Below are 23279 nucleotides of genomic sequence, written 5' to 3' on the forward strand. Positions count from 1 at the left end.
CGGAGCAGCAGGAAAAGGGGAGGAAGAGACATCAGGAAGAGATTGTACAGAACCTGGCTGATCAGACATGGGAGCAGAAACAGATGAAGGAACCTATATGGATGGGGGGGCCTGTACAGACATCCGTACAGCCTGTACGGATGATCGTATAGCAGGTACGGACTGTGCGGGGGCAAAGGAAGGGGAAGAGCAAAGGAGAACATCGAGGGGACAGGCAAAGATGGTACAGATGGGGGCGGCTTGTGTAGAGGCTGCTTCACAGAAGGTACGGGCAGCAGCAAGACTGGTACAGAAGCAGGCGGAAGGTGTACAGGGGCTGACAGAGGGGGTACGGATGCAGGCGGAGCAGCAGCAGCAGGCTACGGGCAAGGTACAGGGACGGGTGAGGGAGAGGCTGGGCTTGCCATCGCTCCTTCACGCTGCACCATCTCGCTCTCTCTCTCTCTCTCTCACACACACACACATGCGCCGCACAATGTGTACACACTTTTTTTTGGGGAGGGGGTGAAATCTATTTATCCATGTGTACACACACGCATGCGTGCACGTGCACACACAACACATTTTTTGGAGAAATCCATTTGTTTTTATATTACTCAAATTAGTCCCCAAAGAGGGGGCACGTAGCTACAACATCAAAAGCTCTCATTATATGACAAGAAAGTAGGATAGTCAAGATCCCAGGCATGTAGACAGTGGAAGAACGATTGTCTTAAAGATGCCCGGATGAAGTGATGGCAAGGGATGGGTCACCAAAGGCCCTATGGTTCCGGTCCTTCCATAGTCCATAGTGCCCAATAGCGAAACCATGTAAAGAATAAATCATATCTTCATAATAGAGTGAAATAGGTGCGAACTGCCACACTACCTTAAAGCAAGCACCAAAAAATCGTGTGAAGATGTTGCTATAGGAAAAACAAGAACTCACAAGTTTTAGGACGGTGCCAAGAAAGATGAGGCGGCAATAGGCATTGGCGACAAATAGCAGGAGCAATATGCCGATGTACCAAGATCTATCCAAAAGGAAGCACGCCAAGCAGAACTCGCCATATGAAAATATGTTGAGGAAGGGGGGGTTTGTGCAAACACCTTTGACCAATGAAAGCAGTTAGAGCATCCCTGCCATTCCATTTTACGTGAGAAAGTATGTGCTTCTAGTCAGAAAGCATGCGAGTGTTACAAAAAGTATAGCCCTTAATCCTACCATCAATGTGTCCTAGGAGAGGCCGCTAGTGACCAAACACTGCAGTTGGCAAATGTAAAAGCAAGTGTCGCATCATGTCGAGCCCCATTCACTCCTTTGCACTCTTTTCTCTCGTGCAGGCTGCTTCAGCCCTCGAGCAAAGCTCAAACTCCACTCCTTCAGCCCTCTTTCAACCCTCCTTCAGCCCCCTCTTTCAGCCCTCTCTTTCAGCCTTCTAAGTTAGCTTCTAAGTTCTAATTTGTAACTTGTTCGAATTTCTAACTTCTAAGTGACATTGTGGTAAGTATTATGCACTATATTTTAAGTTATTGGTAGGTTGTAGGCTGTAGCATTCTAAATGTGTGTTCTCATCTCAAAACCCCCTTTTCTACCCCTCCCCCTCCCTCCCCTTGTTGGCGTGGCATTTCCCCGTTTCAGCCCTCCCAGAAATCTCAACGTTTGCGTTCTATTTCCATTCCCCCTAAATATGCCATGCCTGTCTTCAAAGCCACAACCGGCCAAAGGGCATGTTGCACAAGAACTACCCCCAAAAAGGAGTTATTATCTGGCAGCCGAGGTGTGCCCATTGGAGGAAGCACTTGTCCAAGTCCGAGAGGAAAGTGGCCACTGGACTGCAAAATTTTCCTCGCGGTTCGCCAATCGTCATTCGAGGATTTCCTTTTGCTTTTGCTTGAGGCACAGGGGACATTTGGGTATTACCATTGTTTATAGAAGAAACCTTAGCCTTTCCCTTGTCTTGAACACCAGGAATTGGCTTATTGATTTTATTTTTACGCCTAGAAGTCTTAGGGGGATCCTTGTTTTGTACAGAAGCATGCCTAGCTTTAGGAGACATTTTATGTATAGCCAGAGGGCATTGCGAAGCCATATGACCAAATTTCTTGCATTCATAGCAAGCTCCTGTAAAAAGTCCCCATTTGAGTTTATAAAATGCATTGCTCATTGCCACATTATTCACAACATCCCCCCTTACTCTGAACTGGGTGGTCAATACCATCAACCAAAGTAAAAGACAATACATTCATTTTTGGGGGACAACCCAAGGTTGAGTACCTCTTATTGACTCCAAATACATTCAATTTAGAGGGACAACTCAAGGCTGAGAACCTTTATTTGACTCAATAGAAACACACATAGCATAGGGGCCTAAAGCCCAACCTTGGTCAAATGGATCCTTGTCATCAAGAGAGAGGCCATGAACCTCTGCTGTAGCTGCATGTATCTCCTTCGGGGGCTCTTTAGGTTCAGCTTCGTCTTCAGCTAGAAGATTGGCATGATGCTTCTCTTGTTCCTATGCTTTCTTCTTGAAGCAATGGGCTTCAATGCGTCCTTTCCTTTTGCAAAACCTGCAAATAATGTTCTTGTTGGTCTTCCATTTGCTTGTGAAAGCAAATGCATGATCAATAGGAGAGGCAAGAGCGGCTTTCTTATCGCGACGATCCTTCTCAATGAGAAGGGCCATAAGGACGGCCATCTTATCTCCATCATCAGGGACACTCTTCAAACTTGAGAGTTGTTGAACAAGATATTGAAACCGGGCTAGATGATCACTCAACTCATGACTCTCTTCCATTTTTAGATGTAGGCCATCTTTTGGTGGTTCTAGTGATGCCCTATAGGCCATGGTATGTGCCTTGTAGGCATAAGTGTAGGCACTTATAGTGTTAGTGCCTTCTATGCCACATAGGACACTTAGTCCTATGTGACACCTAGGACACTTAGTCCTAGGCCTAGATACAAGTACTTTGTACTTGTGTTTTGCAACCTTATCTATCTAAGTTTGACGTGACATCTTTTTCGACTCATCTTGTACCTGCACTCTCTCTCTCTCTCTCTTTGACTCGTACCTTCAGTGGTATCAGAGCAGGTATTGCTCTAGCCTTCCAGCTCTCCTCAGCCCCGAGTCCTCCATTGCTCATTGGAGAGTTTTCTGCCCTGCTGGTCGACACATTCCCAGATCTGGTTGGAGGCCCTTCAGCAGTGTCGTACGTACCTTCATTCTGCGCATCGAGGGTCGCCGTACTGAAATCGCCGTACGCCGTACTGAAGTCGTGCATCGCAGTACACTTCGCCGTACCTTCAGTGGGTCACCGTACTGAAATCGCCGTACGCCGTACTGCAGCCGTTGCATCGTCGTACTTTGCACCTGTACCTGCATTGTACTCGTACTCTGTGCCGTACCTTCAGTCGTCAATTGTACCTGCCTCGTAACGTACGCTGCATTGTACTCCATCCGTACGTCGTACTGTACCGTACGCCGTTTCGTACCTTCGCTGGAATTAGGTCCTTGGTCTCACTGCAGTCATCTACAGACATTTGCAGATTTGGGGCTTTTGCAGGACATTGGAAAATTTGGGGTTTTCATTTCCTTTCACCTCCTTTAATTGCAATTTCTTGCAAGAAATTGGAGTTTTGAGATTTGTTCTGCAATTTCTTGTTTAGATTGCAGTACATTGGGTCAGATTGCAGGACATTCAGTTACATTTGCAGGACATTGAGTCAGATTTGCATACATTGGGTCACATTTGCAAAATTTCAGCAAAATTTGGGGCTTTTCTGAATTTGCCCTCTTTTTGGCCTATTTGCCCTCAATAAATTTGGGGCTTTTGCCAAATTTGTTGTTTTTGCAGTGAACATTGCCTGTCACAGTCACATTTGGGTCAAATCTGCATTTGCCCTTTGATTTGGGTCAGAAATTTGCAGATATTTGCTGTCATTTTTTGGGACAGCCAGCTTTTTGCAGTGATAGCCTTGAGGCTTTGGGGTTTTCAGGTCTTTTACAGGTTATCACAGTTGCTATGGCTGGGAACAATCAAGATTTATTTGGAGTTCTTCGTGAAGATGATAAGTTGGATGGCACCAACTATCCGATGTGGTCTTATCTCATGAAACATATTCTTGTTGCAAAGCATTTGTGGAATATTGTTTCTGGGGCTGATCTGAGGCCAGCCAATGCTACAGTGGTTGGTTCTGCACCTTCTGCAGGTGGTACTCCTCCTGATGCCTCTTCCTCTAGCACTCCTGTTGCTGCTCTTCCAACTCAAGAACAGTCAAGATGGGATGCAAGAGATGCAAATGCACATTCATGCATTGCTTTATCATGCAAGAGAATCATTATTCCACACATCCGGTCTTGCATGACGGCAAAGGATGCTTGGGATAAATTGGCTTCTCTATATCAGATTCGCAATGAAGCTCGTGTTGCATATTTGAGAAGGCAATTACAGGAAGTGAATATGAATGAAGGTGAGTCAATGGATGCATATTTGACAAAGGTCAAGGACCTCATGGAACAGCTTGCCAACATTGATGAGGTGGTGCCAAATTCACAGCTTGTCAGTACTACATTGAATGGACTACCAGATACATATCAAGGGTTTTCTACAACCCTTCGATTAGTGGCCATGGGTAATCCAGACCACTATTCTTTTGATCACCTAGTTACTTTGCTTTTGCAGGAAGAGCAAAGTAGAGCTAACAGACAAGCCATTATTCCTGGTCATGCATTTGCTTCACAGCAGACAGGAAGAGGCAAGGCTTCCAAGCCTATGGGCAAGCCAAAATCTGCGCACAGCAGCTGCAATTCCTCTACGCATAGCAGCTGCAATTCCTCCCATGCATCTAAAAATACAGCAGATAAGGGAAAGAAGAAAAGATGCAACTATTGTCGCAAGCGTGGACATGACATTTCAGAATGCAGGAAGCGCATTGCTTCGGAGAAAAAGAAAGCAGGATTGACAGTTAATGCCTCACATTGCATTGAATCCCATGAGCGAGCAGATGCTTCACATGCACATGCTCTTCAGGATGATTGGGCATGGGCTGTCCATTGCTCATTTGATCCCTCCAAAGCTGATGCACTCTTTGCTGCTAATGATGCTCAGTCCTGGTACTTTGATAGTGGAGCTTCCAAGCATGTCACATCTTGTAGACAGTTGTTTCATTCTCTAGCTGATGCACCTCGAGGGGGGACTGTTATATGTGCCAATAATGCTTCATATGCTGTAAAAGGAGTTGGAGATGTGCAGCTCACATCCATTTCCAGCCATCCTGTCACTCTGAAAAATATTCTTTTTGTGCCTGGAACTGAAGTCAACTTGATTTCAATTTCAGCAATTGCTACTTCAGGTTTCAGAGTAATTTTTGATGGCTACAGATGCCTAGTATATGATCTTCGTGATGACAATGCCATAGTTCTCACTGGCACTTTGCAAAAAGGGCTTTATCACCTTGATCATCATTCAGCTGCACTTTCTATTGAAGCATTGGCTATTTCAGATTCACAGCTTGCTGAAACTCATCTTTGGCATGAGAGAATGGGCCATCTCAATTATAGAGCTCTTGCAAAGCTACATTCACAGCAGATGGCAAATGATGTACCTCAGACTCACACAGTTTCTAAACATGTGTGTGAGGGTTGTCTTTTGGGTAAGATGCATCGATTTCCTTTTCAAAAGAATTGTCCAAAACTCTCACAAAGGAAATTGCAGCTAGTACACAGTGATGTCTGTGGCCCAATGAGGACAAATGCCCTTGGAGGATACAAGTATTTCATGACTCTCATTGATGATTTCACAAGGTATTGCTGGGTATATCCTTTAAAGGCCAAATCTGAAGTTTTCTTATGCTTTCAGAGATGGCTGAATATGGTTGAGAATGAATCAGGATGCAAGCTTGTCACCCTCAACAGAGATAGGGGGGGTGAGTATATGTCAAAGGAGTTTGATGCATTTCTATCCTCACGGGGCATTATTCACTCATGCACTACTCCTTACACTCCTCAGCAGAATCCTGTTTCTAAAAGGAAAAACAGGTCCACAATGGAGATGGCCAGATGCATGCTTACGGCCAAGTCTTTGCCCAATAAATTTTGGCTTGATGCAGTAATGTGTGCCAACTATGTGCTGAATAGATCACCTACACGGGCATTAAAGACTATTACACCTTATGAAGCATGGAAAGGCAAGAAGCCTTCACTTTCACACATGAAAGTTTTTGGGTCTCTTGCATATGTTCATGTACCATCTTAGCTGAGACATAAGCTTGATGACAAGGCAATCAAATGCATATTCATTGGTTACAGCCAGGAGAGCAGAGGGTATCGGGTATATCAACCAAATACTGGGAAGATTATTGTCAGTAGAGATGTGATCTTTGCTGAACATTCAGCTTCTCCTCTTGTGGACTGCAAAGCAAAGCCAGATATTGACATGTTTGATGCCTTTGAATCTTGGTTACCTCTACCATCATCAGAAGAGGATTTTGAGCAGCAACATGAGCCTCCTGCAGGCCCTCCACTAAGCAATAATCAGCCACCACCTCATGCTGATTTGCAGGTTTCTCTTACGGCACAAAATGATCCCACTACTCATGATGCAGTCATTGAAGAAAGAGCTGTCAATAGACAGCAAAGGCAAGTTCCCAGATGGCTTCTTGACACATTGAGGGACAGCAAACAAGATCAGCCTTTTGCTGCCCGGACAAGATCAGGGAATAGACAGCATGGTCACTTTCTTGAGTTTGCACTCCTTGCTACAGCTTGCAATGAAGAGCCTTTGTGCCATAAAGATGCTTTTGACAGCAAAGAGTGGATGGATGCAATGAAAGCTGAGTTACAATCTATTGCCAAAAATGACACTTGGGAATTAGTAGATCTCCCACCTGGCAAGCATGCCATTGGAACGCGATGGGTCTACAAATTAAAAAGGAAATCTGATGGCAGCATAGATTGATACAAAGCCCGTCTTGTTGCAAAAGGGTATGCCCAACAACAAGGCATTGACTTTGAGGAGACATTTACTCCCACATTCAGGATTACTACCATTCGATGTGTCATTGCCATTGCAGCCCATCATCATTGGCAAGTGCACCAACTTGGCATCAAGACTGTCTTTCTTCATGGGGATCTGCAAGAAGAAGTCTATGTCACACAACCTCCTGGCTTTGAGGTTGTTAATTCTGAAAATAAGGTATGCCGGCTTAGAAAAGCCCTTTATGGTTTGAAGCAGGCACCCAGGGCATGGTATGCCAAAATTCATGCACACTTACTATCCCTTGGTTTTCAGAATAGTCCCACAGAACCCACTCTTTATTTCCGTGGGAGTGGATCTGATTTTTTAGTGCTGATTTTATATGTGGATGATATGCTTATCACGGGCCCAGATACTCAGCAAATTGCAGCTTTCAAGGCTGATTTGCAGCAGATTTTTGACATGTCAGACATGGGACAGCTCCATTATTATTTGGTCATTCAGTTTGCTCATGTTGAGGGGGGTATCATGATGTCTCAGTCCAAGTATATTGGACAGCTCCTTGATCGTTTTCAGTTTGAGGATTGCAAGCCAATCTCTACTCCAGTGGACCCTGGCTTTAAATTCTCAGCTCATGATGGGAGCCCACCATGTGATATCACTCTTTATCAGCAGGCTGTTGGATGCCTTATTTATTTATGTCACACTAGACCTGACTTGCAGTATGCAGTATCTCAGCTCAGCAGATTCATGCACATGCCCAGTTCACAACGTTGGCAGGCAGTGAAGAGAGTCTTCAGATATCTCAGAGGCACTCAGGATTCAGCCCTCTTCTATGGTGATCAGGGTTCACTTACCATGCATGCTTACACGGATAGTGATTGGGCAGGATGTTCCGACACCAGAGTGTCACATACTGGCAATTGTTTTTTGCTTGGCAATTCATGTATTTCTTGGCTCAGCAAGAAGCAACTGACAGTTGCCACGTCTAGTTGTGAGGCTGAGTACAAGGCAGCCTTCACCGCTACAGTAGAGTGTGTTTGGCTTTGACAGTTACTTATAGATCTTGGTATGTGCCAGACATCCTCCTCTATTGTCTACACTGACAGCCAGAGTGCTTTGGCCATTGCGCGTAACCCAGTGTTTCATGCGCGTACCAAGCATATTGAAGTTCACTATCATTATGTTCGGGAGCGGTTGTCAGTAGGAGACATAGAGTTGTCCTATCTTCCCACAGAGGATAACATCGCAGATATGTTTACAAAGGCACTTCCGCGTCCCAAATTCGAAGTCTTCTGACAGGCTTTACACTTGGTTCCCTTTGTTACATGATCTGACATTCCTTGTACATTCATAGGTGGCTATATCCTTTTGGATGAACATGTGCCACCATGACCAGAAACTACCAGGTATTCTGAGACGTTTTCAGAGTACTTCAGCCCATCCCATGGAGGGGGGTTTGTAGGCCATCTTTTGGTGGTTCTAGTGATGCCCTATAGGCCATGGTATGTGCCTTGTAGGCATAAGTGTAGGCACTTATACTGTTAGTGCCTTCTATGCCACATAGGACACTTAGTCGTATGTGACACCTAGGACACTTAGTCCTAGGCCTAGATACAAGTACTTTGTACTTGTGTTTTGCAACCTTATCTAAGTTTGACGTGACTTCTTTTTCGACTCGTCTTGTACCTGCACTCTCTCTCTCTCTCTTTGACTCGTACCTTCATCAGATCATAAAATTTGAGCTTAAAAAAGACTTTAGAGTTGGTGATTTTATTACCAAAGAAGGTCTCGAGGTGACTCCAAACCTGCTTAGCTATTGACTTGAAATCCACATGATGGATGAGAGAGTCAACTAAGCAAAGACCAATGAGGGCAATGGCTTTAGCATTCTGTCGCTTCCAAATCTTTTGGTGTTGTTGATCAAGTAACTCAACCTGGTCATCTCAACAACATCCCAAACTCCTTCACGCATAAGCAGCAATTGCATCTTGGTTTGCCACGTCGGAAAACCTTCCCCCTTAAACTTCTCCACGAGGATAGAACTTGAAGACAAAGAAGTCACGATTAAAGAGAACTTCGTGAAGGCGGGCAGCAAGCTAAGATGAAGGACCAGCAATCTCCTTGTGTGCAAAAGAACATATATAAATGCCTAGAGATGCTCCAAATATGGACCCGAATCTGAGAGCAGCAAAGATATGCCTCGAAATTTGTAAAGCAGCTCAGCAAAATAGCTCCAAAGTACACCGAGATGCTGCAGCAAGTGTGGAGGTGTACCAAAGCACAACAACAGGTCCTAAATGTATCAGGCGGCTCTCTAGAACAGCTCCGAATGCTGTAGCAGGTCACCACAATGAGAAACGGCTGCTGTAGGTGATGAGGAATCCAAGAAGCAGCCCCGAGATATCTCAGTTGAAGGCGGCTATGAAGGAGCAGCTTAGAAACACTCGGAAATCCCTTCAAAGCCTCGAATAGGTGGTCGGCTATGCTGCAGCGGCCTAGGAACCCTAGATTCAAACTGCAAAACAGCCTAAGGGAACCTTACGTGCAGACATGCCTTGTAGAAACTGTTGACCAGCAAGCAATAAAGGCTGTGAAGCAGCGCCCAAAGCTCCAAAAGCTCTCGAAGAAGGCAGCAATCGAGGCGAGCTGTGGGCTGGCAGAGACGGAAGCAAATGACTGCAAGAAAGGAGGTAGAATAGGGCGAAATGGAGCAGGGCTGAGGCTGTTGGGTGTTGGAAGCAATGGAAGCTAAAAAATGGAAGCACAAAAGAGAAAAACAAGATGCTGTAATAGTTTGCTGCAAAGCTGAAGTGTGGAGGCTCAAGGGAGACCCAACATAACAAAACCCTAGGGCTAACCGCCCTAACCGGACTAAGTGTCCTAATTGACCTAGATGGTACATAAACTAACTATACCAATAGTCCTAACTGACTATAACTAGGCCTACAAGGCTCATACCAAGGTACAAGTGGCATCTATTGATAGCCCATGAGATGGCCTACAAACCCCCCTCCATGGTATGGGTTGAAGTATCCTGGACATGGCTCAGGACACCTAAATATCCAGTGTCATGGTAGCTCATGTTCGTCCCGTAGGGATATAGCAACCTATGACTGTATAGAGTACAACAGATCAAGTTACCAAAGGTACTAAGTTAAAAGCTTGCCGAAAAGCCTCAAACTTAGGTCGAGGTAGAGCCTTCGTAAAAAGATCTGCCAAGTTGTCTTCAATGGGAACATAAGACAACTCAATATCACCTGCTGATAATCGCTCTCAGACATAGTGATAGTGAACCTCAATGTGCTTTGTGCGAGCATGGAAAATTGGATTCCGTGCAACAGCCAAAGCACTCTGACTATCAATGAAGATGATGGTAGGAGCAGTCTGACATGCACAAAGATCTGCAAGTAGCCTCTGAAGCCAAACAGACTCAACTGTAGCTGTAAAAGACGGAACAGAAATAGGCTGGAATGAGGCGGCTGCAGCAGAAAAACGTTTCAAAATGCTCCAAAATAGGTCCTCCTTTGCAGTGGGCACTCCAAAATTCGAACTTTCCGCGACAGAAATGCTTGGAGAGGCCACAGATGCTCACGGGTGAGTAGAAAACCAGCAAACCAGCAAGAAACAGGCTGCCAAACAGCTCCCAATGGCTCCAGAAGGTCTCCGGGTGGCTGGAAACGGCTAGAGGGTGGATCCTTGACTTGCTCTCATACCACTATTGGGTGTTGGAAGCAATGGAAGCTCAAAAGTGAAGCACAAAAGAGAAAAACGAGATGCTGTAATAGATTGCTGCAAAACTGAAGTGTGGAGGCTCAAGGGAGAGCCAACATAACAAAACCCTTGGGCTCACCGCCCTAACTGGACTAAGAGTCCTAACTGACCTAGATGGTACATAAACTAACTGTACCAATAGTCCTAACTGACTATAACTAGGCCTACAAGGCTCATACCAAGGTATAAGTGGCATCTATGGATAGCCCATGAGATGGCCTACAGAGGCGGCTACAGGAAGAAGGGCTGAAGCAGAATTAGGGTTAGGGCAAGAGTGACGTGGCAGAAGCTATGGAAGGTGGCTCTGATACCTTGTTAGAAACATGGTAAAGGAAGAGAGAGAGAGAGAGTTAGGGTGTGAGGAAATAATGCTCAAATGAAGACACGAAGAAGGCTTTCATTCATTCATCAAGTACGACAAGACAAGTGAAGTACAAGCCTTATTTGGGCTACTCACTCATACACTAGCACCTAGTGCACATGGTATAAGTCCCATGATGACACGTGGCACTCACACAAGACACACACATAGACTAGTACTAGATCACCTAGTACTACACACCAACACACTCTTTGACTATGATATCTCCACTATGATATCTCCAACAGTTCTTTGACAAAGAAAAAGTGTGTGTGTAATATAGTGATACCCTCTAAAACTAAGATATTAAGTTTTGTCTATTCCATCACTTTTATAGTTGACTTTATCAGGGAATTTGGGTATTATGCTAGGCACACAAGTTTGATGCAGCGTGTATTTCGAGTCTTTTAATGCTTAGCGCAGAGTCCAACAGGCAAAAGAATCAAGGTCTTTACGTTTGATATTGGCTAAAAATACCAATTCAGTTATTTATTAGGATAAAGAGGCACTACAGAACATTGTATACCTCCTGGAAAATTTGGATGGATCAAAGAAAAAACAGTTTTCAATACTGGAGTTTGCAGTGCACTAAGGCGAAACTAAATGTGCTTGAGATGTTTGGGCTGAAGCTATGAATATTGTGTGCAATAGAGCATAACACGTATCCGTGCTACCTAGGACGTGAAACTTGAGGAGGCATTCTTTGGGATAAAGCCTACATTGAAACACGTGAGTGTTTGGTGGCATAGCTTATGTGCTTGTACTGGACTAGAAGAGAAGAAAGCTAGATGCAAAGTATCTCAAAGGCATATTTGTCGGTTATGCAGAAGAGAAAAAGCGTGCAAGTTGTTGATGTGCAGAGGAGAAAACTCATGATCAGCATAGATGATGTGTTTGATGAGGGTGATGGTTCTTAGGCTAGAAAACAGGAGAAACATCATCCTATTACTCTTAGATGGACAACCTGATGATCAAATACAACAGCCCAAACATTTGGATAAAGGGAACACTAGAAAAGAATTTGGCCAGATGATGTCTACATCTCGTGAAAGATTCACAAATGAAAGAACCTCTAGAGGCAACCAGTGAAGGGCCTAGGAGTAGCTCATTCTGAAGTAATTTAGTTTGTGTGATGAAGCTTTTGTGAGAGATGTGAGCAAGGCAGAAGCCTCGGTTTTAAAAGAAGCTAGCCAATGTGGAGTCTCAATGTAATTCAATCATGAAGGACACCAACTGGGATCTGTGCAATTTATCATAGCGTAAAAATGTTATCGGCACAGTGGATATGTCGATTAAAATAAATTAAGCCTGTTGGCTAAAGCTTATAGCCAGTTGAGGGTATAGAAACCTTTGGTCAAGTGTATGTTGAGCAGCCAGAGGGTAGGAACAGCAAGTGTGCAAGCTGAACAAGTCTCTTTATGGATTGAAGCAGGTACATAGGGCTTATCAACCATTATTTTCTTTAAAAAGATTTAAGGAAAATTTTTGCAGATGCAAATCTATACTAGAGGAAATTCAAATTTGGAAATATGCAGTCCATGAAGTAAGTCAATAGATGGTGTTGCCAGGGAAACTTCTAGTAGAGCAGGAAAGAAAATATTGAGGTATCTAAAAGGTACTATGCATTTGAGTTTAAGTTTGTTAGATGTGAAAGCATATATCTTCAGGCTTTATTGATGTAGACTGGGCAGGCTTAGTGGATGAAAGCAGATCATGTACAGGATACATGTTCTCGCTTGGGTCAGGTGCAGTGACATGTAGTCTAAAAAGAGTAGATAGCTGCATTATCCTCTGTTAAAGAAAAGGACAATCCAGCAAGTATGGTAATGTGTGAAGCCAGTGGATTAAGGCTTCCACTGAAAGAAATCAGGATGTTGCATAAGGAAAGTACAGCTGTGTTTTGTAACAGCAGAAGCTGTATTTGTTCATGCAACAACTAAGCACACAGATGTGTAGTTTCATTGCACAGGGAGAAAGGTTGCAGCAGAGGAGCTTTGAATGGTGCAGATACATACTAGGGCTGCGCACAACATAAAGCTCTAAGGAAAAGTCTGTGAAGTTATTGAAAACTTTTTTGCTATCTGAAGCCATTTTTGGACCAATCAGTGATTGTTTTAAAGATCTGAAATTAGTTGATCTCAGCTAGGGAAGTTTATGTCCTACAGGCAAATAATTTTGGCCTGCTGCATGGCATTGCCACATCATCTAGGGATTTGGAAACTCTGATTTGTGTGCATTGTTCTAGAATGGTATTGGTTTTTGTGTCACACTCATGCACATGCTGTCCCTGTTTGATTGTGAGAGATTTATCAACGAAATTCAAATGTTGTCTCCCTCTTTCGGCTCCACATATCACCTCGATAAGATGGTTTACAATGGTGCTTTATCAAAGCACTAAGTAACACATGAGGTAATGCCTGTTGGACTGTCTGACAGACAGCAGTTCTGGGCATCACATGCTTCTTCAGACAAATTCTCGCGGTCAGCACGAATGAGAGATTGCAACCGCTTCCATGGTATTTGAGGCCTCTTAAAATATCATATACCTGCATTAATCCCATGTTTCTAGTTTTTACAATTCTGCCTCCATTAATACTTTCATGATTGTGAGTGTGGTTAGCTGGGAATTGAGATGATTGACGTGCTTTTATGTATTTCACACTAGGTTGTCGTTTGCATCACTTAATTCTGACTCCATTAATGCTTTCATGATTGTGAGTGTGGTTAGCTGGGAATTGAGATGGTTGACATGCTTTTATGTAAATTTACACTATGTAATTTGGTCAAGGAAAGCATCTAGGCTCCTTTGTGTTCTATTATGATCTATTATGCATCAGTTTCTGCACTTTTTACACCATTTAGGTATTTTGAAGACAATATTAGATGATTTCTTTTGTTTTTGCTCTGAAGTCTGCGTTTAAAGTATATTTGAAGAACCGGCAAAAACAAAAGAAATCAGATTGCTCCGAATTCTGCATTTGAAGTATATTTAAAGAAAGCAGAGAATACACATTCTGCTCAGTCTTATAACATTTCCGTGCACATGGCCCCGAGAATACTTCTTGTTTTAGAATATTAAAGAAGCTTTCATCTGATATTTCCATGAGTGATTGCCACAATGGACAGATAAGAAGCCAAACTGAATAATTGAAACATAAGAACTAGCGTGAATACGGAAGTTCTGCTTGCTTCAGCCACAGACACTTGCACCTTATTGTCCAATCCAGGAGAATAGGTTTGATGAGAATCGAGATCTAGGTTCTTGGCCTTTGGTATTCACTCTTGCCAGTGCCAAGCTGGATTTTTCATCCAAACCTACATAAATCTCCACTCTCAACTCCGATATATGGAAGACTGAATATGTTGTACCCTTATGAAGGTAACTGCGTCCAAACCATCTCTTTTTTTGTTCACTGCTGTACGCATGCTTGGAATACCCTTAAGCTCAAGTTGACCCCAATCTAATTGTTGCATCTCCTTTGCCACTATTTTGAATAGGTCCATTTGAAAACAGGATGGTGTCCTGAAACCTGTTGGTTTGTGATGCAATTATTGGACTGATTGTGTATATCTGGATCTTTTCCTGCCTAGATGATTGACTGACTGCTAATGTTTACATACATTTATGAGGGGTATACTAATGTACAGCTCTATACCCTGAACAAAAATGATGATGTGTCTTGTTTGAGTTGAAAAAGTTAGTTCTATTATCATTTGATGCATTATTATTTACCCAAGGTGTAAGAAGCATCACAGACACATACTTTCAGGATTCACAAATTTTACTGGCCATAGTGTGAAGCTTGAGTCCCTCTAGAGCATTAACATGTCTTCTGCAGGACTTCTTCCTATCTTTTCGAGCCATCCTGAGGCTAAAGCGTTTGATATAACTTTCTTCAAACTTATTACACAATCTCTGCTACAGTCATTTATTTGTTTTCCTTGATGTTGGTAAACCTTAAAAGAAGCCCTGACATACTGGGTTGGCAGATCTTGGCAGGGAATGCAAGAAAGGTTGGCTCTGTACGCTTTGAGCGTTTGGGTGGGTCTGAACACAAAGTTGATGGTGACACAGTACCTCGTGTTGTTCCACGCATCCTCAGGCCCTGCTGGGAAGGCAATGAAAGTCCAGATTATGATAAAATAGATAAATATGATACGAGGGGTCTCCCACTGGGTTCGGATGAAGAATCTGATGAGGCATCAGATGCTGAAGAGGACGTGTGTATTCCCGATAATCCTCCAGCTAAGAACCGCTACCTTATTGCTGAAAGTATTGACATAGACAGTATAAGTGATTCTGAGGGTGCTGGTACAAGTGAGGTTACTTGTAATGGGGACCAAGAATGGGATTCCAATACAGGAGATGAATGGCACAACTATTCTTTGGAAACGGACGATGTAGATCTGAGCACAGCGAGCACAGTTGATACATTGGACAAAAAATGGGAGAAGCACGAAGGGTTTGCAGAGAGGCGGCGCCAACGAAGGAGAAAACAGTCTGCTGAAGCAGCAATTGAACTCGATAAGCGTCGGAAACTTTATGTCAAGCGTAAGGAGGTTGACATGGGAATGAGGATAGGTAGAAAACAGGATCACGATTCAGAACAAAGACAAAATTTTGATTACGACAAAATGTAGTCAGAATGTAACAAGTTTATATATGAAGGGGTATTTCCTTTCTTAATTCTGAACAGATACATGCATTGGGTATATCTTCAGATTTGATGCGGAGAGGTACAGAGTTCCTTGAACAGAAGGGGAAACTGGAGGGAATGAAACCGTTCCCATGGTCTTGTATCTCCACCTTGCCTGCAAGGAGGGTTATGACAAGGAAAAATCAAACTAATCACGTGCAATATGTCAGGTCTTGGACATCATCTCTCCCTATATTTCCATTCTTTTTGGGATATTGATGGAATTACTTTTTGGTGGATGTCAAATAGCAGAACCTTATTTGGAAGGCAGCTTGTACAGGAATGAGCATAGGTTGTGCAGAACCAGCATGGAAAGGAGCACGGGGAAAGTTATATGTGGTAAAAATGCAAGTGGTGCTTGTGCAAGGAGATTGGGGAACTGGTGTTGAGAAATGGGTGAGGAGAATGAACTCAATGTGTGTAATGATGAACGCTTTCAGAAGTCCTAATGTTCGTAAGCACACATTTCTCAAAGACGTGTACCCCTCCCCCTTGTGCTAATTTATACCATGATTGTTTTAAATGGATATCTTCAAGTGTATGTGTGTGTGTGTGTGTAAAAGAGAGAGAGAGAGAGAGAGAGAGAGGGAGGGAGAGAGAGAGAGAGTCCAAGTTATCGGAGCATTTATCGGTATTGTTTTCTGTTGGTATACCTTCACAACACCTTCATATAGCCAAGTGATAAGACCTTTATACCTCCCCTCGCCTTTCCAACCCCTCCCCTTCTCATTTTTTCAGTAATTATTACATTTTTGAATTTTCTGCAATTGGAGGAATAATTGGTTGGTAATTTCAATGTAAATTTGCTTAGGTGTTTGTTTTAAAAAATCCTCATCCTGTATGTTGCCTGCGGTTTGGCTTCATATCCTTTCTTTTTATGGCAAGATGTATCAAAGTATGATGGTTCTTTTCATTATCAGCAGTTACTGAATGAAAATTCTCTTCCAACATATTGAATTTAGTATGCATCCGTTTGAGCTTGTTTAAGAAAATGCCTACTCTTTTATCTTTGGCACATGCTCTCCTTTCATTTCTTCTTATGAAAGCAATCTTTTTAACTCAATGAATTGTTCGAACACATTTAAACATTTGGCATACAAAAAGTATGAAGAAACTTGATTGTAGAATCAAAGTCCAAACCTGGGGAGCTTCATATCCCATTTTCTTTTTAGTTCTTAGATTTGTTCTATTTTTGGAGTTCATTTACTCCTAGGTAGCTATTTAGTCAGTTCTTCTCTCATTGTGTGTGTGAAAATAGATATAATTGCTTTTTATATTTTTTCTTCCACTTGCTTATTTAATTAATTATTATTATTTTAAATTTAAATAAACTAATTAAAAATAAACTAACTAAAAACTAATGATGATAATTGTTGCATTGTTGTTTCATATGTTTTCTTGTGTGAACGCCAGTTTATGTTTCTATCCTTGCGTTAGCACGTTAATTGTTGTTTCTTTCTTTTTCTTCTTTTTTAATCAAAAAAATGCATAAGAATCAAAATTAAAAAATAAATATTTTGGGTTAGTTGGGTTGTGATGGAAATTTAACCTAATGTATCATGAGGTCAGATCTCCTCCAACTCCACACATATCGGACTTGGGGAGGGGACCGGGAGGTCCCCACCAAGATCCATTTCCATCGCGATCACTTCTCGAGAGTATTGGAGGAGGGACTTATCATCAGACCCTAGTATCTCGAGGACAGAGAAGTCTCACATGCATTGAGGATTGTCATTGAACAGATTTGTGTTTCTTCACATCAGTTGAGGATTGAGGCAGGTGGAGTTGCACGAGCAGAGTATTTGCATGCTATGTACGCTGGGGGTGGTTGAAATTTTGGGTTAGTTGGATTGTGATGAAAATTTAACCTAATGTATCATGAGGTTAGATCTCCTCCAACTCCACACATATCGGACTTGGAGAGGGGACCTCTTGGGACCAGGAGGTCCTCACCAAGATCCATTTCTATCGCGACCACTTCTTGAGAGTATTGGAGGAGGGAATTATCATCAGACCCAGTATCTCGAGGACAGAGAAGTCTCACATTCACTGAGGATTGCCATTAAACAGATGCGTGTTTTGTCACATCAGTTGAGGGTTGAGGCAAGTAGAGCTGCACGAGCAGAGGGTTTGCATGCTATTTACGTGGGGAACGGTTGAGGTAGAGGAGCATTTTCTCTTTATTTGCCTAGTCTATTATGAGATACAGAGACGTTACCACCGTCTCTACTTGGAGAGGAGTGGCTTCAGTCCATTATTATGATTGATTAATTTTCATGACCAGGTTTGTTTTGGGCTCTATCTGATGGAGATGTGTCGGCACAGGGAGACATTTCTGCGGCGGATCAAAGTAGCAAGAGGCGGCTAAACCATAGGACATGAAGACTGATTGGGCATAACGACGCGTCACATACATCTATACATATGAGTTAGCTCCAGGACATAGTGGAGTAGAGGAGGAGGAGCTAGTTGATATCAAGGTATAGCTTGGATCAACAGAGAGAGCTAACACGATGCCATTGAGAGGGACATAGAGATCATGCGTGAGACAGAGTGCCAAGAGCACATTCTATTAAGGTCTGACATATCGAAGCTTTCCTTAGAGGGGCCTTCATAATGGTCGAGCATAAGATCATGAGGGTCTATGCACTGAATTCATTACATATGGGATTAATCTCCTAGCTCTGATCTTATTAAAGCTCTTTAATGAAGTTGTTTGTTTGGGGTTTCCATGTACCGTGACTATTAACACTATTTGATCCATCCACAAGGCAAGGGATCCCATGAGCCCAGAGAACTACAGGACCATTATGATTGGACATGTCATGTCCAAGATTTATGCATCAGTGCTTGGTTTTGAGGTCAGTCGATTCGTTGAGATGCATGCAGATGGAAAGGTTGGATTTTGATGCACACCTATAGGGGATACTGCTCAACTTTGTATTGACAATCAATTTTACGAAGTAGTAAAAGAGGCATTGGGCAAGTGGAAACATTGCTTGTTAAGAAGGAGCCGGTTGCAAAGGCTTTGACACTCTTCACAATGACATTTTGGATCTTTTTTACCATGGCTATGAGCCACGAACTACAGCGGATATACTTGTTTCCTCGTGATTTCGATCAAGGACCCAAGGTTAATTCAATTGTCATTTCTAGAGTAAATTCTTTCGACTTCATCTAGGGAAACACAAACTTTTTTTTTTTAGTAAAAGCTTTGATTGATTATATTACAAGAATAGTCACCTCAAAAAAGAAACACACACACACATGTACGTACGGACGTATGCATGTATACGGGATACTTGGAATGCATGTGATCAACTTTTTGGAAAGCATATATACTTTTGCCCTATGATGTACTATTAACTGCTAGAGAAGATCTATGCCTTTATGATGATAAGTGGCTTAGTGGCTTCCCAAAGATTCACAGAGTTCTATAGGCTACTTTTTACAGATTACAATCTATAGTGCACCCTACTATGACTCATGAGGACCTATTTACGTCAAGGCATAATTTCTTGCAAGGTTTTTACAATATACCCCTCTAATAAGTAATAACGAATTGCACAATATAACGTGTAAATAAATACATACACAAAGGAAGAGGAACCAATGATACACACTCCAATACCCTCCTACTACTAGCTTGTCTCAATCTCAAACAAACCCAAAAACAGTTTTGAATTTTATAACTCTCTCTCAAGGCGATGCTTTGGCAAAGTGACATAATCCTTTACCTTAAAGAAGTAATAAGCTGACTAGAGAATCCTTCAATCCAACCCATCTTAAATGAAGTGAACAAATGCCAATATGCTTAAACCTTTCATGATCTTTTGATTTCTCTACCAGTGGAATTTGCATCCAAAAAGAGCATTGTGGCTCAATCTTGGTTTGCAACAAGATTCTTCAAGATCTATCTCGACCATAAAACGTCCAAAAACAAGCACACCTAGAGGTGAGACGTACTCAACCTCCTTTCTGATGGTAGACATACATCTTGTTCATAAACTACCTCACACAATTGTATGCATAATAAATGTCCATGCTTATTGTTGTGACTAAGCACTTAGACCTCAAAAGAATCATGTCTATCCAATATAAGTGAGTTGACATGGCAACCTAATTGTAAGGTAGAGAAAAGCCTTCCTAGAGGAATAATTTTGAAGGCCCTTACCTTCTCATGACAAGAGAGAAGGCTTAATCTAGCATTGATCAACATAGGAGGAAACAATACTTTTAACAATTTGAAAGACAATCAATGTAACACATCGGTAGGCATTCTGCTTATTCGTCATTTAGCTCACAAGTTTGTATACACAATACATGTCAATACTTATTGTTGTCACTCAGTAGTCAGATCCTAAAGAGATTCGTATCCAATTGCAATGCAATTGATAGGATGGCATGGCACACTACTTATAGAGAAAGATTATTACAAAAATGAACAGGGTAGTGAAAATCCTTCCTAGAGGGCTATACAAGTATTTAAAGGCATCTCATAACAAAGAAACCTCATCAAGATGTCATGGGGTGTCCAAAAATGCCAAAACCCACCATGGCGCAAATTTGACCATTTGGAGGGTGTCCAAAAGGCCAAATTCATGCCATGCCGGGTTTTGGCAGTTTTGGACACCCCATGACATCCTAATAAACTTTTCCTTCTGCACCGCACTGCACCGCAGTCAAATTCCTCCTACATTTGCCAAAAATGGACATTAAAATGGCCGAAGTTGTCAAATTCCTTCATCTACCCCTTCAAAATCTATGTTTCAAGGCCCTTTACTAAGGAAGATAAGAGGGCCATGTCATCCGCTAGCGAGAGAGCATCCCTCCCTCCCAGTGTCTATGTAATTGTCTCAAGCTCACGAATGTAGAGGCCAAACAAGGTTGGTGATAAAGGACACCCTTGTTTGAATTTTTGAAGTACTTGTATGAAGTGTCATTGGTGATAAGAGTGTTTGTAGTTGTAAACTTGTCTTTGTAAATCAGACCAAAAGTCCTCTAGATGTTGGAATATGACTGGATTTGAAAGAACAATGATCAAATCTTTCCTTGTACTCACCAAAGTAGGCATCCAAAATCCTAAACAACTTGGCTAACTTGTAGAAACTCTAATTAAAAAATGAAGAAATGCTTCAATGCCACCAAATAAAGAGGCATGCATTGCAACAAAAAAAATAGCTTTTGAAAATGATCTCCTTGTCATAACCCAAGTTCTGTAGACGCTTGATGAGGTGGGCTCTTGGAACCGTATCAAAGGCTTTACGAAATCCAAAAAGCAGCAGATTACACTCTTCAAGCACCAAGGTTAGGTTTTCTTGTGCCTTTAAAAAAGTATTTTGATGGACATGATCCGATTGGCTGAAAACTCTTGACTTCACCTGCTTGATCATCATGGACATTCTGGTTATTTTTGCAATGATCTTCGTCCAATATTCTGATCATAGCATAGATTGATTTACTTCCTCAGATTCGTCTCCTTCACAAACTCATTGGGCCTACTTCCAATTGTAAGGTTTGGCATCACATCTAATCTATAAAGTCTATTTGGGAGATAGGGGATAGAGTGCGAGCACTCGTGTGAGAGAAACCACAATTTTGTTCATTTGTTGGTTTGAGTCTTAGAAGCTTTTGTCATCGTGTTCAAGTTCAAGGTTCGCCGAAGACTCGTTGGTTCAAGATGAGCTCTCAATTCAAATGGAGATATGAGTTCATGATATCATGTAGGGAATCTTGATGGTTCTATGCGTAAAAGAAAGGCATTCGACATGCTGAGCTTCGAAGCTCAGGATGAGCTTGGCTAGCCAAGAGTCACCAAATTTGGAAAATTTTGCATGCCATGAATCTCAACGTGGCTACATTTTCCAAAGCACTTTCATGGTGTATCTTTGGTTTTAGTTTCATTTGGGGTCGATTTGATCTTCATATGTGCTGAGAGTCTAATGGGGTGTCCCTTAAAAGAGGTACACACATGTAAAGGTGCCACCATATGTCAACATAGCTTTGTAGAGCTCATTGAGCTGAGCATTTTTTCATCTTACTTGACCTTGATTTGGGTTGTAGATCAAAAGACACATGCATATGAGTATTTTGCTCAGTATCCAAAGGCAACCACTTTCAAAGGGTGTCTAAATCAAAGACTAGATGCCAAATGGTGAGCATCCAAGGAGAACATCTTATGGATCAACAATAGCTCTTTTGAACTTTGCAAAAGAGGTTGAAGGCAAGGGGAAAAAACGGGTGAATATTAGCCAAATGGCAAATCTAAAGCCTTCTCCAAGTTGCGTGGCTAATATTTACATTTTTAAATTTGATAAAATTTCCAAAAGGCTCCAAATTTAGCCCCCTAGATACTCAAATCAATTGGCACCCATTTATAAGGTTATTCTAGCTTATAAAAAACCCATTAATGCTTGAAAATGGTAGCATGGGCTAGTATTTGTAACTCTATATTAAGGAAAGTTTCGCCCGATGACATACATTTCCATAGCTAAGATTTACACTAATTGGAGGTGGTTTCAACGATTATTATTATGAGAGAACCTCACATGATCAAGAGGGTTCTTAGTGATCAAAGGGTGGAGAAGTGTAAAGGCACCAACGTCTTGCTTGTTATTTTATCAGGATCCCTGTTTTCTAGAAATTTTATTGGTCTGTTACTTTGTGGTGGCTCTTTTTGGGTGAGTGGTGGCCTTTATGGCGTAGGTCGTAGGTAGCATGCCCTTATAGTTGGCCAAAAAGCCGCTTATTCTCTCAAGAAAGAATCACGATTGTTTCCCACTCTGTTTTTATGGAAAAAGATATTATTGTTATATAGTATATAGCAAGATAAAGTAAAAGATACAACCTTATGTAAGGCAATTACAGCATGTAAAAGCATTTATCAACTATCATACTAAGTGGTCTCGTAGGTTGGTTACTCAAGCTCTTAAACATCATCCTAATAGAGCCGTCTAGTTTTGTGTTCCACACACGACGATCTTGCAGCTTTAAGAATTCTTTGAGCTGACGCCCTATATGGGTATGGTAGCTCTAGTCCGACCACCCGCCGGTTTATGGAGTTTTAGAGTGGTGAGCCCGAGCTCTAAGGGTCAAAGGCAAGTCCCGCATGCCTGGGTTCTCGTCAAGGCCTTGGTAACTTCTGTGGTGTGATGTTTTGCAGAGAGTCCACACTTGAGGTGGCGCTAAATAAATAAGGTGGGGGGAAAGAGTTCTCCATGAGATGTCTGGTGGGTGTAAGCCTCACACAGAAAACAATGCTTTCCTATTGCGGGCCTTCCAAATACACATCAGCACTGTAGTTCTCACAACCTTCCACCCTTTCCATAAGTCATCGTTCAAACCTCCTGTGTCTCCTAATAAGGTGACTTTCCATCTTAGTGAAAAATGTATGTGCATCTTGTTAAACCAATACACTACCTACCTCCACACCGGCTTCACAGTAGTACAACCCCACAAAATACGACAATGGTTCTCTTCTTTGGTTTTACAAA

General features: G+C 42.2%; 1 protein-coding gene across 1 annotated transcript in view; it reads left to right on the forward strand.

Annotated features, from left to right (window-relative positions):
- Positions 1-16333, forward strand: part of LOC147886038 (DUF21 domain-containing protein At1g55930, chloroplastic-like) — a 99822-nt gene extending 83489 nt beyond the window's left edge. Inside the window, exon 14 of the mRNA XM_087396308.1 lies at positions 15080-16333. Coding sequence (XP_087252434.1) covers positions 15080-15730 — 651 coding nt within the window. The 3' untranslated portion in view covers positions 15731-16333. The remainder of the gene's footprint in view (positions 1-15079) is intronic.
- Positions 16334-23279: the final 6946 nt, after the last annotated feature.

Source organism: Dipteris shenzhenensis, chromosome 25, assembly GCF_047967505.1.
Source record: "Dipteris shenzhenensis isolate YYH24624 ecotype China chromosome 25, Dip_SZ_1.0, whole genome shotgun sequence".
In the NCBI taxonomy this organism is placed as follows: Eukaryota; Viridiplantae; Streptophyta; class Polypodiopsida; order Gleicheniales; family Dipteridaceae; genus Dipteris; species Dipteris shenzhenensis.